Source organism: Giraffa tippelskirchi, chromosome X, assembly GCF_054371585.1.
Source record: "Giraffa tippelskirchi isolate mGirTip1 chromosome X, T2T-mGirTip1v1.2.pri, whole genome shotgun sequence".
In the NCBI taxonomy this organism is placed as follows: domain Eukaryota; kingdom Metazoa; phylum Chordata; class Mammalia; order Artiodactyla; family Giraffidae; genus Giraffa; species Giraffa tippelskirchi.
Window position 1 is genome coordinate 40157142 of NC_137289.1, and position 15055 is coordinate 40172196.

General features: G+C 45.9%; 1 protein-coding gene across 2 annotated transcripts in view; it reads right to left on the minus strand.

Moving 5' to 3' along the window:
• LOC145537067 (plastin-3-like) overlaps window positions 1-9863 on the minus strand; it is a 37782-nt gene extending 27919 nt beyond the window's left edge. The window contains exons 1-2 of one of the 2 annotated variants that reach the window (XM_081567580.1): window positions 9220-9863; window positions 6502-6809 (exon numbers count right to left, since the gene is read on the minus strand). In XM_081567580.1, coding sequence (XP_081423706.1) covers window positions 6502-6506 — 5 coding nt within the window. In that variant the 5' untranslated portion in view covers window positions 6507-6809; window positions 9220-9863. The remainder of the gene's footprint in view (window positions 1-6501; window positions 6810-9219) is intronic. The other variant, XM_081567581.1, reaches the window with a different exon arrangement.
• Window positions 9864-15055: the final 5192 nt, after the last annotated feature.

Below are 15055 nucleotides of genomic sequence, written 5' to 3' on the forward strand. Positions count from 1 at the left end.
ATATGGAATTCTCTGTGTTTAGCATTTGAAAATATAGACTTTCATTTTCCTACACTAAATATTAAATTCCCTAAACTTCACATATTAAAATATTAGCATGGGTTTTGTAGGCATAGTTTCTCAAATGTGAATGTGGAATTTTGTGTTTTGCATGTGGACATCACATTAGAAGTTTTCCTAAATGAAATATGGACTTCTGTATATTTTACAGGTGATAATTGGAGGAAGGGTTTTTCTGCTATATTGATACATGGGATTCTGTATTTTTCATATATGAAAATCTTATGATTTTATTACATAAATATGTAACTGTCTATATTTCACATTATACAACACTGGGAAAAACTTTACCTACATGAAATATGAAATCTCTACTTTTCACATATATTAATCAGTGAACAGATTTTCACACATGACATAAGAAATTTTTCATCTTTCATATAAGGAAATCCCATCCCAGACATTCATACAAAAAAACCCTGAAGTCTATATTTCATATATGAAAATACAGTTGCCAATTTTCCCACATGAAATGTGGAGTTCTCTCTATAGAATCACATGTGAAACCTGGACACCCATTTACCACAAAATATGAAATCTTCTATATATCATATAGGAAAATCTCTGCTCAAATTTTCCTCTAGGCAGTACTTAACATTATGTATGTCACACATGAAAAACTGGGTGCTAATTTACCCATGTACAATCCGGAATTGTGTATATTCTGGATATCAAAATCTGTGCACCAATATTACTACCTAAACTATGGAATTCGGTATATTTCACATATGAAAATCAGGGTGAAATTTTACTCAGTTAAAAATGGAATTCTCTATATTTTACATATGAAAATGTCAGTGCTGAATTTACATCATGAAATATTGAACTTTTTGTATTTCACTTTAGGAAAATCTGGATGCTGAGTTTCTTACATGAAATATGGTATTTTCTATACCTCATATATGACAATCTGGGTGGTGACTTCCTTACATTAAATATGGAAATCTCTATATTTCACAGACGAAAATCATGGCGTTGGTTTTCTTAAGATATGGAGAACCTATATGGTATTGGAGTTCTCTCTGTTTCACAAATGAAAATATGTGCACCACTGCTTCTTCGCAAAATATGGAATTCTTTGTATTTCTTCTATCAAAATCTAGGCTTGAACACTCTTTCATGGAAGTTGGACTTCTGTATATTTCACATTTGAAGATCAGAATGGATTTTCCTATGAGAAATATGAAATCACTGCATTTCGTGTGAACCACTGGTTCTTCAGGTACTGACACATTTGTTCCCTGTTTGTGTCCCTGTGCCTTGCACATGCGTGTGTACAGGTGTGTGCTTGTGTCACCTGTGTTTGCGTGTATGTGCATGGGCCCAGCCCCCTGCTGACATGGGAGATGAAGGCGAAAGAACATGAGATGTCTAACAACGAGAAGAGGAGGCAGGAGACGTCTACAGTCTAGGGGAGACTGGTCCACGCATCTCTGCGGTGACCCTGTTCAGGACAAGAATGAGCAAAGGATGGCCAGTGACAACTCTGGGTAGTGAGTCCACAAATCTGCAATTACCTCAGGAGACAAAGACAGGCTCACAATTTCTGCTGTGCTGTTGTGTGTGTTTGTATCCGCAAGAGGGGTTGGAGGGTTTGCAGAGTCACCCAGTGTAAATCAAGTGGTGGGGGCTCTAAAATCATGACCTGTGGACCCCTCAGTCTGTGGGGGCATTGGCTCTGATTAAAACTCTTCAAGAAATGGGCATAGAAGGAACCTACCTCAACATAGTAAAGGCCACATATGATAAGCCCACAGCAAATATTATTCTCAATGGTGAAAAACTGAAAGCATTCCCCCTAAGATCAGGAACAAGACAAGGGTGTCCACTTTCACCACTATTATTCAGCATAGTTTTGGAAGTCCTAGCTACAACAATCAGAGATGAAAAAGAAATAAAAGGAATCCAGATCGGAAGAGAAGAAAGTATAACACTCACTGTTTGCAGATGACGTGATGCTGTACATAGAATACCATGATACTATCAGAAAATTACTAGAGCTAACCAGTGAATTTAGCAAAGTCGGAGGATACAAAATCAATACACAGAAATCATTTGCATTCCTACATACTAACAATGAAAAATCAGAAAGAGAAATTAAGGAATCAATTCCATTCACCACTGCAACAAAAAGAATAAAACATCTAGGAATAAACTTACCTAAGGAGACAAAAGAACTATATACAGAAAATTATAATTTGATGAAAGAAATCAAAGATGATATAAACAGATGGAGAGATAATCCAGGTTCCTGGGTAGAAAGAATCAATATTGTGAAAATGACTACACTACCAAATGCAATCTACAGATTCAATGTGATCCCTATCAAAGTACTAATGGCATTTTTCACAGAACTAGAAAAAAAAAAGCCACAGTTCGTACGGAAACACAAAAGACCCTGAATAGCCAAAGTCATCTTGAGAAAGAAGAATGGAGCGGGAGGAATCAACTTACCTGCTTTCAAATTATACTACAAAGTCACAGTCATCAAGACAGTACACAAAAACAGAAATAAAGGCCAAGGGAACAAGATAGAAAGCCCAGAGAAAAACCCACACACATGTGGGCACCTTATCTTTGACTTAGGAGGCAAGAATATACAATGGGAACAAGACAGCAGTTTCAGTAAGTGGTGCTGGAAGAACTGGACAACTCAGTGCAAAGAATGAAATTAGAACACTTCCTAACACCATCAGTTCAGTTCAGTTCAGTCGCTCAGTTGTGTGCGACTCTTTGCGACCCCATGAACCGCAGCACGCCAGGCCTCCCTGTCCATCACTAACTCCCGGAGTCCACCCAAACCCACGTCCATTGAGTCGGTGATGCCATCCAACCATCTCATCCTCTGTCATCCCCTTCTCCTGACCTCAAACTTTCCCAGCATCAGGGTCTTTTCCAATGAGTCAGCTCTTCCCATCAGGTGGCCGAAGTATTGGAGTTTCAGCTTCAACATCAGTCCTTCTAATGAAAACCCCGGACTGATCTCCTTTAGGATGGACTGGTTGGATCTCCTTGCAAACCGAGGGACTCTCAAGAGTCTTCTCCAACACCACAGTTCAAAAGCATCAATTCTGCGCTCAGCTTTCTTTATAGTCCAATTCTCACATCCATACATGACCACTGGAAAAACCATAGCCTTGACGAGACGGCCCTTTGTTGGCAAAGTAATGTCTCTGCTTTTTAACATGCTGTCTAGGTTGGTCATAACTTTCCTAACACCGCACACAAAGATAAACTGAAAATGGACTAAAGACCTAAATGTAAGACCAGAACCTATATAACTCTAGGAAGAAAACATAGGCAGAATACTCTATGACACAAATCATAGTAAAATCCTCTATGACAAACCTCCTAGAATAAAGGAAATAAAAACAAAAATAAATAACTAGGTGCTAATTTAATTTAAAAGTTTTTGCATAGCAAAGGAAACTATACACACAGTGAAAAGACCACCCTCAGAATGGGAGAAAATAATAGCAACTGAAACAACTGACAAACTATTAATTTCCAAAACATACACACAGCTCATACAAGTCAATACCAGAGAAACAAACAACCCAGTCAAAAAGTGGGCAAAAGTCCTAAACAGATATTTCTCCAAAGAAGACATAGAGATGGCTAAGAAACACATGAAGAGATGCTCTCCATCACTCATGATTAGAGTGTTAGTCGCTCAGTCGTGTCCAACTCTTTGCAAGCTCACGGACTGTAGCCCACCAGGCTCCTCTGTCCATGGAATTTTCCAGGCAAGCATACTGGAGTGGGTTGCCATTTCTTCCTCCAGGGGATCTTCCTGACCCAGGGATTGAACCTGGGGCTCCTGCACTGCAGGAAGACTCTCTACCATCTGAGGCACCAGAGAAGCTCATTATTAGAGAAATGCAAATCAAAACTACAACGTGATATCACCTCACACCAGACAGAATGGGCATCATCAAAAAGTCCACAAGCAACAAGTGCTAGAGATGGTGGGAATGTAAATTGATACAGTCACTATGGAAGACAGTGTGGAAATGCCTTAAAAAACTAGGAATAAAACCACCATGTGACCCAGCAATCCCACTATTAGGCATATGACCTTCCAAAAACCAAAGCTGAAAAAGACACACGTACCCCAGTGTTCACTCCAGCACTATTTACGGTAGCCAAGACATGGAAGCAAGCTAGATGTCCATCGACAGAGGAATGGATAAAGAAGCTGAGGTGCGTATATACAATGGAATGCTACTCAGCCATAGAAAAAAAGGAATGCATCTGGGTCAGTTCTAAGGAGGTGGATGAACCCAGAGCCTATTATACAGAGGGAAGTAAGTTAGAACGAGAAAAACAAATACCGTATATTAACGCATACATGTGGAATCTAGAAGGATGGTACTGATAAACCTGATCCCAGAGCAGCAATAGAGACGCAGACATAGAGAACAGACTTGTGCACAAGGGTAGGGGAGGAGAGGGAGTGGGTGAGATAAATGGAGAGAGTAGCATGGATGAATATACATTAACATATGTAAATAGATAGCCAATGGGAATTTGCTGTATGACTCAGGGAACACAAACGGGGGCTCTGTAATAACCTAGAGGGGTGGGAATGAGCGGGAAGTGGGAGGGATTCAAGAGGGAGGGGACATATGTACACCGAAAACTATGGTTAATTCAGGTTGAGGTGTGACAGAAATCAAACCAATACTGTAAATAATAATCAATCAATGAAAAATAAATATTTGTTAAAAGCTAGAAATAGGTTAATTTGGAAATTACCTAGAATGTCACAATTGAGAGGGAAAAAACCCCTTAATATGTGATCTATTGCCTTCCAGGTTCCGTTCTCTTCATTTTTAAAAAGTATGAGATAGGGGAGTTAATGTCTTCATGATACTGTATCTATTATTTGGACCAGGAACTGTTCTCTGTGATATGTGCATGCTGACCTGACATCCCATGGTCTTTCATGCACTTAGGAGACACTGTGTTCAATCCGTACACGGTAAAGTTTCCTGCGGATGGACATGTGGATCTGCCTTTTGATCCAGAGTACACTAGACACCGCAATGTGTTCCAGATTGGGGGTCAGATACAACACGTCTCTGTTCCTCTCCACCTGGCACCAATCTGACTCAGCTCTTGCCAGGGAGGTGACTTTGGGTAAATTCATTCACCCGTTAACCGCTACGTGTTTCTGCTTCCTCAGCTGCCGAAAGGGATGACAGCATTAAAAATGCTACCTCATAGTGTTGTGATGAGTACTCAAAGACTTCATTATACGTGCACACATGGAGAGCTAACCACGGTTCAGAAGGGTGAGCTTATCTTCCTGCCTCTCTTCACTTCCGTTTCTGCTTGTACTCACACCCCCGTCCCCGCCCCCACCCTTTTCCCCTCCCACCCCAACTCCGCTCTCTAGCACCCGTGTTCCATCCTCAGACTCTCCATCCAAAATCATGGCTGACGATCTCCTCATGATTTACCTCAGAAAATATCCATACCATTACCCTTGGATTAAAAATCATGAATATTAGCAGAAGAAATAAGAAACACACTAAAACTGGCAATGTGAAAACTAAACAAGAAATAAAGCATTAATGATGAAAGTTTGACTATTAACATTTTCATATCTTCATTAGATTGAGATTTTCAGAATTTGATACAGGGGAATTACACTTGATAAAAAGAAAGCCAAAATAAAAAAAAACCTATGTGAAGAAGTTTCTTGGCCTTTAAATGACCCTCTGTAAGGTTTTTAAAACTTTATATACTCTAGTTCTATAACTGGCCAGTGACCACTTACTTCCTGTCATTATACATATCATAGGAAGGGGTCATTAGACTTGTAACTGCATAGAGAATATGCACTAAATTTTTCCATACGAGCACATGATGAAGCCTCAGTGTTGTATTTAGGCTTCACAATGTCCCCACAGGAAGAGCCGAATACTCATTATGCTAAAAAAAAAAAAAAAATCCTTCCCCCATGCCTCATACAATCCATTCTTGAGGCCCTGAAGGGCTGAAGTGATGCTGCAAGGTCCATGCGGTGAGTCAAAGGTGGTCTTGACACTGTGTCCCTGGAGCACTATCCAGGGAAATGTGGAACAGCAATAATATTAACTACAGTAATGACAACAGCTAGAATTGACCGGGAACGTACCATATGGCACATACTGTTCTGACACTTTCCCCTGTCTTAACATGGTCAGTGTTCTACACTGCCCCATGAAGTAGTTAAATTTACCCAAGCTAGTGCTTCTATGTGGCTAATGGAAGAATGAGGCACAGAGACACTATGTTACTTGCTCAGAGTCGCCCAGCAGTCAGGGAACCACCGGTCTCGAGGCATTGTGGAAACCTCAGTGTGTTCTGTATTTATTCAGTCAAGGCTAAGATCCAACGGCTATGGCAAAATATGTAGAATAACAGCTACCACATAACACAAATTGATCTTACCTCATAGAAATGCACACGAAATAGAAATCGGATTTCTTCAGAAATCTTTCAGATAGAGGCTTGGCAAGACTGCATCAGGATGTTTTGTAGAAAGGATAGTCTGAGAGCCTCCTCAGAACAGCAGACAGCAGGTCAGTGAGTCTCCTAGACTGGAGGTCTTGGGTTTGTGCATCAGAGAAGGCAGCAAACCCCTGTCACCTACACATGCTCCCAGTGGAGACAGAGCCTGGCAGGAGGCAAAATAAGACCATTCCTCTGCTCTAGTAGTGCCTAGACAAGTTGTCCATGTCAATCAGAACTGAGGAATTCTAAAAAAAGAAAAATGGAGATTTCATGATCCGCACTCGGTGCATCTCACTTAGTGCAGCTACAATAGTGCCCTAGAATCTGTCCGTTTTCACTATGCTTGGGAAACTCTCAGGGACTTTAGTAAACCTCATTAGTAGCGAGACTGTCAGCAAAATAAGGGAAATAGCGATCAGAACACATATCAGAAAAAAAAAAAAGTAGAGATGATCAACAAAACCCAAAGCTGGCTCTTTCAAAAGATCAATACAAATTCATAAACGTCTACTCATGTAGACCAAAAAAAGCAAGATATCTAAAGACAACACTTACGAATATCGGAAGTAAAATAGATTTCAGATCTCACAGAAATTAAAAGGATTCTGTGAATGATTATAATAACTACATCTGGCAATTTCGGTGAAAGGAACTAACTAACAAAGTTGAGCCAAAAAGAAATAGATAATCTATTTAAAAATCGAGCTTGTAGTTGAAAAATTTACAGAAATCTCCAGGCCCAGGTGGTATCCCTGGCACAACAGACAAAGGGAGGGAAAAAATGGGTAGGGACAGAGAAAAGGTGACTATATTCTAACACAACCAGTTACTCAAGGTAAAATGGGCCAAATCCAAGCAATGTGATGAAGCCATTGGTTTTATTTTCTCATTGTCCTCCAGCTTCTCCTTCCTGCCTCCCTCCTTTGCCCCAGTTGCTTCCTCCTTCTTAAGTCCTGCCCTGCATCAAGAGTAGCAGTGTTATGAGGCGCGATTCCCATATTGTAACTGATATCCGCTGGCTGACTGACATTCAGCTGGATGCTATCATCCCTGCAGCTGGTATACTCAAGCTTTCTGTCTCATCATGGACCAGAAGGTTTCACTCCTAATTTCAGGTATAGCTAGGAGAGAAGGTGCAGGGCACACGTTGGAGCCTTGAGTCCTTCATCTGTGAAATGCGGATGACCACAAATTGTGGGAGAAACAGAGATTTCGGCACCAGACCCTTTGCAATGAGTGCTAAACCCAATGAAACATGACAAACTCAGAGCATCACGGGACTCCTTGACATTCAGAAGCACCTCAAGTAGATTTCCCTGCCAGGACTGTTGCGTTTATTGCTCCTTCAGCCTGGAATGCTCTTCCCTTAGGTAAGCCCATGGCCTGCTCCCTCACTTCCTCCACATCTCTGCTTAATTGCCATCTTTCAGGGAGATTTTCCCTCATTATCTTGAATAAAATAATAACATCATACCCCACACACCCCCTTTCCCCTGATCTAGTATTATCTTTCTTCATAGTGCCTGCCACCCACCCTTGATTTACTTACTGACTACCAGGTCTCTGAAACGAGAGACTTGGTCCGTTTTGTCCTGTTACAAACTCCTCGAATAGCGCTCTGGTATATGGCAGGTGCTCAGAAAACATTTGCTGAAGGACAGTCGGGAGCCAGGCCCTTTACACACATCGCTAACATGCACAGGTACCCTCCAAGACCGACACTGGCCCCACTGAATTAATTATCATACACGCTCAATGACACACAGTCAGCATGTCAGGTTCCAGGCTTCGGAATCATATCTGCCAGCTTCCAAATCCTCAGCTCCTGGACAGAGACCTCACAGCCAAGAACTCAAGAGGTTTTATTTCTAACACAACGACTCCAAACAGCTCAGGTAGATACCCAGACACACAAAAAAAGGTCACTGAGTATCTGCACAGAGAGCTCACAACTCGAGCCTCAGACCCTCAAATACGACAGAGACCAAACACACTGCGACAAAGAGCCTCCAAACAGACCAAGGTCGTCAAGACAGAAACAAATGAGAATCGCACAGATACTTCACATCACGGAGACTGACTTCCGAACCACTCCGGACACTTACTAAGTTAATACAGAAACCGCTAAGCAGAAAGACATAACTTTGAGTAACTCAAGAACATCATACAACCTGCAGATAAAGTTCCCAGACAAATGGAAAACCTGCACCCTGTGCGCAGACCCCAAGCAGCTGAGAGTTTCCACCTTAAGACAAACCCCTCCTCAAAGCAGCTCAGAGACAGCACAACTTGGGACCCAGAATCAAAAGCTCAGAGATCTCACATTCTGGGGCGCAGACGCCTACACAGACATCTCACACCCAGGGACTCAAGTGCCCCAAAGCTCCAAAAATGCACATCCCGGCACACAGGCACACACATCCTAGAGGCTTTGGACTATGGCTCTCAAAATCCACTCCGATCAAATACCCCATCACCCACAATCCTGGCCAATGGCTCAGAGAGATCAAGCGTACCCAAAACAGCATCTGTGATGTCACACGTAGCCATACACAACCCCAAGCTCCCTGACCCAGGTTACTCTCCAGGGAGAGACACGAAACAAGCCCTGAGACCTCTCCCTGGTCATGAATTGCATGCATCTGTGCGACTTACCGCGCGTTGCCATCTGATCCAGACTGAGGGAGAGCTCAGTAAGACTGAAACACGGTCGCCCTGCACAGCCACTGACTGTGCCGAACCTCGCCAGTAACCAAGGCAGCCATTCAACCCCTTCGGGAAAAGCGGTAAAACTCGGAGAAAACATGGCACACTCTGAAAAGCCGGGCAAACGAACGCAGGCGCACTGGTATACACACGCCTCGCGCCCAGAGGTCCAGCTCCGCGACCTCAGTGCCTGTCTAAGACAGGCAGCCAATGGGAACTGAGCAGGAGAAAAAGGAGGGCGGGAGTAGCCGGACTTCCGCGTATACTCGCGCTCCGGAAGAACTAATTCCGGCCATCTCCCGGTCGCCTTACCCCCAAAGCGGCAGCCAATCTCTCGCTCTGGAGCCATCCCCACCTTGGATGTGACCATGTCAAAACGAAGGGGTGGAGTTGGAAAAGAGACAAAGAAAGTTGCGGCTTAATATCAGTGTCCACTCAAATTCAAATGCGGCGGGAAGGCGGAGTGGAGCGAATGCGGTTGGACCCAGTGGCGCCATGAGTGCCTCCGCTGGGAACTGTGGTCGATGCCCGACGCGGTGTCAGGGGACCCTCTGTGTTGTCACACGCACTCTCCCAATGGTACCTTCCAGAGTGGGTGGTCCTACCGCTACCCCTCAGCGGTACATCCCAGGACAAAACTGTTTCATCTCGAGCGCCTCTTGGTGGTGAGATTGGGGAACAACAGACGTAGATTCCCCAACCTTCCCAGGATGATAATGCAAAGGGTGGAAAGACAAAGTCAGGAGGAAAACCCCACAGATTGCCACACTCTTGGACTCGGAAAAAAGTCTTCATAAACTGAAGATTACTCCTCTGTGGTGGCCACTATTGTAACAGGAAGCATTCAAAGAATTTTCTCTGTGCTGAGCATTGGCATTGGTGCTTGTTTGTGCTTTCCTGCTTAACACAGAATAGGTCTCATGGGGAAAGGCGGCCACAGTCCCCCAACTGGCAGAAGAGATAAAGCTACTGAGAATGGAATCCGAAGGCCTGGCGTGGGGACGGCCTCTGTCGCTGACTGCGAGTGATATGTGAAAGGACAACAGGACTTTCCATTCTGTTAGAAAAGGGGTCATCTCCAAGGGGACCCAAGGACACCATGTAGGTGAGATAAAGACCACAGCTTTGTCATCATCTTGTCATCCCTGAATATGTTCCCTAGCAGAATCCTCAGCCTGTCTAGCTGTGCCTCTCTCAACGAGTTTAAATTTATTCATTCTGTCATTCAGTCATGTGTGAAGCACATGTATGTGTGAAGCACAACTATGAGTGTTAGGAAGGAGAAAATCAACCTTGCCCTCATGGAATGTACATTCTGTTGGGATCATACACCCCCAAACTCTAAGTAATTTTTCAGGCGTTTGTAACTGCCGTGATTAAAATTAAATCGGGATAGTGAAATAGAGAGAGGGGATCATGTCTAGAAAGAGTGGTCACGGAAGTTCTTTCTAAGATTGTGACTTTTGAGCAAAAGCCTAGAAGAGATGCCTCTCTGGGAGAAGAGTACCCCAGACAGAGATAATGGCCAGTGGAAAAAGTGGGGAGTGGAACTCAGTGTCGTGTGTGTGAAAACAGTGAGGAGGCTGATGTGACTGTCACAGCGTGATGGAGGCAGAGCCAGGAGATTGGATGAGAGAGGTAACGAGGGGCAGGTCCCATAGGGCGTACTGGCCATGGGGAGGACTTTGACTTGAGCCCCAGGAGGGTTCCTACAAGAGAAGCCCCCATGCTTCCTTCAGAGGCCCAGGTCAGACAATGATTGTTGAGGAACGCCTGGTTTACCCCCAAGAAAACCACAGGCCCTCTGAAGCTGAACGTGCCTTTCCTCGAATCCCCACTCTCAAGGGGAATGCCCCCTACTGCTCCCAGTGAACATCCATGTCAATGGATGATACCCTCAGGAGAGCCAGAACAAGGACCCTCGTGGTGTGAGTGAGGTCACATTCAGTCTTACAGAGGCAAAGAGGGACGATGTAACAGGCACGGAGTTGTCAGGGAGAAAGACAAAGCTAGAGCATTAGATAGGAGCAGAGAGACTCTTTCTGGAAGCAAAGTGTCCCCACTTAGTTAGCAGCCACCTATGGGTGCCCAGCCCTGCTACTGGATGATGTACCTGTCTCTACAGGAGAAAAGAGGCCCCTCCTCGGGGACTGCCTCTAGGGAGTGATTGAGTTACCCATGGCCAGGGCATCGGTCATGCTCCCTTGACACACATCAGGGGCCTCTGCCCATCAAGACAAGGACATGTTCCAGTCATGGGGAGGCTCATGCTGTACACAGGGTCCCTCACAACCTCTTCTGTCCAGACTACACTCCTGCTGACCTCAGTGCCAATGAATGCTTTAATGGGGGAAAGAGAGGCAGGGGTCTCTGCATTTGTGGTGGAGCCTCATGAAAATTGCTGAGTGTGAAGTTTCTCCCCACCTGCTTGGAGCCTCACCTCTGTAATTTTCAGCACCACCTCCCAGGGGATGAGAAGGTTGCATTCCATATATCCGGTAACCAGCTGAGTGTGTGATGGGGAGACACAGAGAAATATCCTGACAGTGCGTCAGTCACAGGGTCCTTGCGGCCCTGTGCAAATGCCCCCCTCCCTCACTACCTGGCCAGGGTTGTGCTGAGTCTTCCCTGCCTCCTCCAAGGAACCCAGGCTTACATCCAGTTTCTCCCCTCCTCCGGTGCTGAGACTTTCCATCTGCACTGGGCTTTGGATTGGGCTCCCATCTACAAACAGTGCCCTCCTTGTTGTGGGTTGGGCAGATTGAATGAGTGAGTGTGTGAACACAGATTTGGTCACAGGGCCCCTATCAAGGGTGGTCATCATGTCAGAAAGTTTTGTTCTTATCAGAGTTATTTCCATGGGCTCCTGTGAACTGCACATCACTTACTCTCCCTGAGGATGGGGCCCCAAGCTTTCATCTCTGTAGGCAGGCATGGTAGAAATCATAGCAAATGTGAAATCACAGGTCTACTTCTAGACCCGTGAGAGTGGGGTCTATCCAGCCTTCATCTCAAGAACACTCTCATTTGCAGATACATGAACAGCTCAGAGGCCCATCCCTCTGGACAAAGACCACCCCTCCTCCCCATAGTTCAGAGACTCCATACCTGGGACAGAGATCCACAAATAGTTCCGAGCCTGCTCATCCTGGACACCAATACCAAGCAGCTCAAATATGTCACACCTGAGGACACAGACCCTAACCAGCTCAGAAATTCCCACTGTGGCCTCAGATGAGTTAGGATCCCTAAGACAAACAGCGTTGCTCACAGCCAGTTCTATCGGGTGAGGTTGTAACCTCTGTGGTTGCTGAATGACACTGCATCCTGAAGGAATTCAGAGTGAAAAACAGGATGAGGCACACTATGCTTTGGACCAGCTGGCCTTTATTTCGTTGCACGGATACCTCAGGAAAAGGTTCAGTGACGCCAGATTCTTGCATCTTCCCAAACACAGAAAAGCATGAAAAGCGGTAACTTGTGATATCTGATCTCTGTGTTTCACAGTAATCTTTCACCAATATCCATACTTGACTGAATGTATTTCCTAGCCAAAATCATACTGACTTCTCTGCTACCTCCTCAGAGCAGGTTCCTCAGAGCTAACAGAGTAGCTGTGTCCTGGGTTCTAGTCCCCAGAAGACCCTGAATCCAACTTAGACTCCCAACACTTCCACCGTATGTTTTTCTCTAAGTAGACACTACTCAAGCTAACAGCTCCCCTTTAGCTCGGAGGCGTCACACCCCTCCGCACAGGGCCGACAGGCTGCACCCTGGGACACAGAGCCCCAATTCTTTCCCTCTGGACTTCCGTGTGGGCAGTGGCACTGAGACTCTGTTAAGTCAACACCAAGGGAGAGAGGCCGCAAGTCTTGCAACCCCTGCAGTCTGCATTCACCAGCATGTCATTCTGAGGAAGGCAGTTTCACTCCAGGGGTGTGGTGTGCCTTAGAGCTGAGGGGTTCTGAAACTGATTTCCCATGTCTGGGTCCCTGACTTAGGCCCTAACCCTCCCCCCATCACCGGTCACCTCTGGTCATGGTAACTTTGTATCCTGCCCCATGGGAGGTTCAGAGTGAATCCCAGATCCAGAGAAGAAGCCCCGGGGACTTGGTCGTCTCTCTCAGCACCCACTGTGGGCTACTGAATTCTGGAGATCGGAGAGGGTTTCCCCTCACTGTGCCTATGACAACTCCCTTACATCCCTCTAATCATCTGTCATCTTCCAGAGTCCCTCTCCTGGTGACAGCTGCCACAACTCCTCTCTCTCCGCAAATTCCCACCCCTCCCCTCATCTTCCAAGAGGCCTCCCCTCCCACCTCAGGGGCCTCTTTAGCCCCTCCCCCAGCCCGACTCCCAGGGCCTCATTGACACCCTCACTCCATTTGTGGCCTCTCAGCTGGCACCCCCCTTCCTCAGAGGATCCCGTGAGGACCCTGTCTACTCCCTGCATTCTTCAGGACACCTCTCTCCTGCCCACACACAGGGGTCTGTCACAAATTCCTGCTGAGGGAGGAACGGAAAATCTCTCCAAGATCCAGCGAATATCCAGACCCAGACCAGGAGTCCAGGGCACTTCCCTCAGGGCTGCTGGGAAAGGGTGAGGGTCTGTGAGAGAAAGAGCCAGACTCAAGGTCCCACAGGTGTGACAGGGTTTTCTTCAAGGGACCTAGTGAAGAAGAAGTGAGATGGCACCTTAGAAGTGCTTAGGACACTGCAACTCAGAAGGATGATTACCTGAAACTCAGAGCCCCGCCCAAGGATGCCTGCTGACTCCTAGAGTGACCTCGCTAAAGCAGCCACTGACTGGGGAAGCCTCTCCAGCCTGTTGACTGGGCAGCAAACACTCCTGGAAACTGGGTTCCACTGGCCCTTCGGTGCTCAGGCCCCAGGCCCCCACTGCAAGCTCTTGCTCATCAGCCTCAGTGCCTGTGTGAGCCCTGGTCTGATCTGGGGTCTCTGTCGCTGTACCCCGCGAGAGCCTGAACCTGCGTTTTCCACGTGGGCTGTGCAGAGTGGTCTAGTATTCCTTGCCTTCCAAGCCCCACAACCAAAAACTGCTGCCTGTGTATGCTAATGTGCAGGGGACGGGCGTGGGCAAAATGGGGGTTGGAGTGGCCTCCTGGACATCTGAGAAAGGGGATTCCCCTCTGTCCGCCCTGAGAATGATGTGAGGAGGTAGGAAGCAAGCTTGACTTCTCCTGCACTGTAGATTGGACAGCGCTGTGGCAGCATCTATCAAAGTGAACACTCCTTTCAAAATCCTTGTCCTGTCCCTGAAGGAAGGATATTTTCTGTCCAGTTTTGTCAGTCACCCCAGTGCCCAGCACATAGTAGGTGCTCATTGGGTGATTGGTGACCGACTGAGTCTTGATCCAGCAGCTCCACTTTAAAAATGTATAATCAACACACCCACATTCGTAGACCTGTGTGTAGAAGGAAGGTGGTAGCAAATAATTGTGCAAAACCTCTTTATGTCCATTAATTGTCAATGATCTTTGGATGGTAAACTAACGGTGAGGGGTTCATGGTAGAGCATGCAGCACGCACTGGCCGTGGAACACAATGAGGGGACCAGTGTGTACTGATCCTATGGAACTGCTTCAGGAGATGCTGTTAATAGTTGTGGGGAGGGGAAGCAAATGGGAGATGCTCATAGTGGGGCCTGCTCTGTGTGTGTATTTGTCTGTGTGTGTGCTCTGCTGTGCTTAGTCGCTCAGTCGTGTCTGCCTCTTTGCGACCCCATGGACTGTAACCCTCCAGGCTCCTCTGTCCATGGGGATTC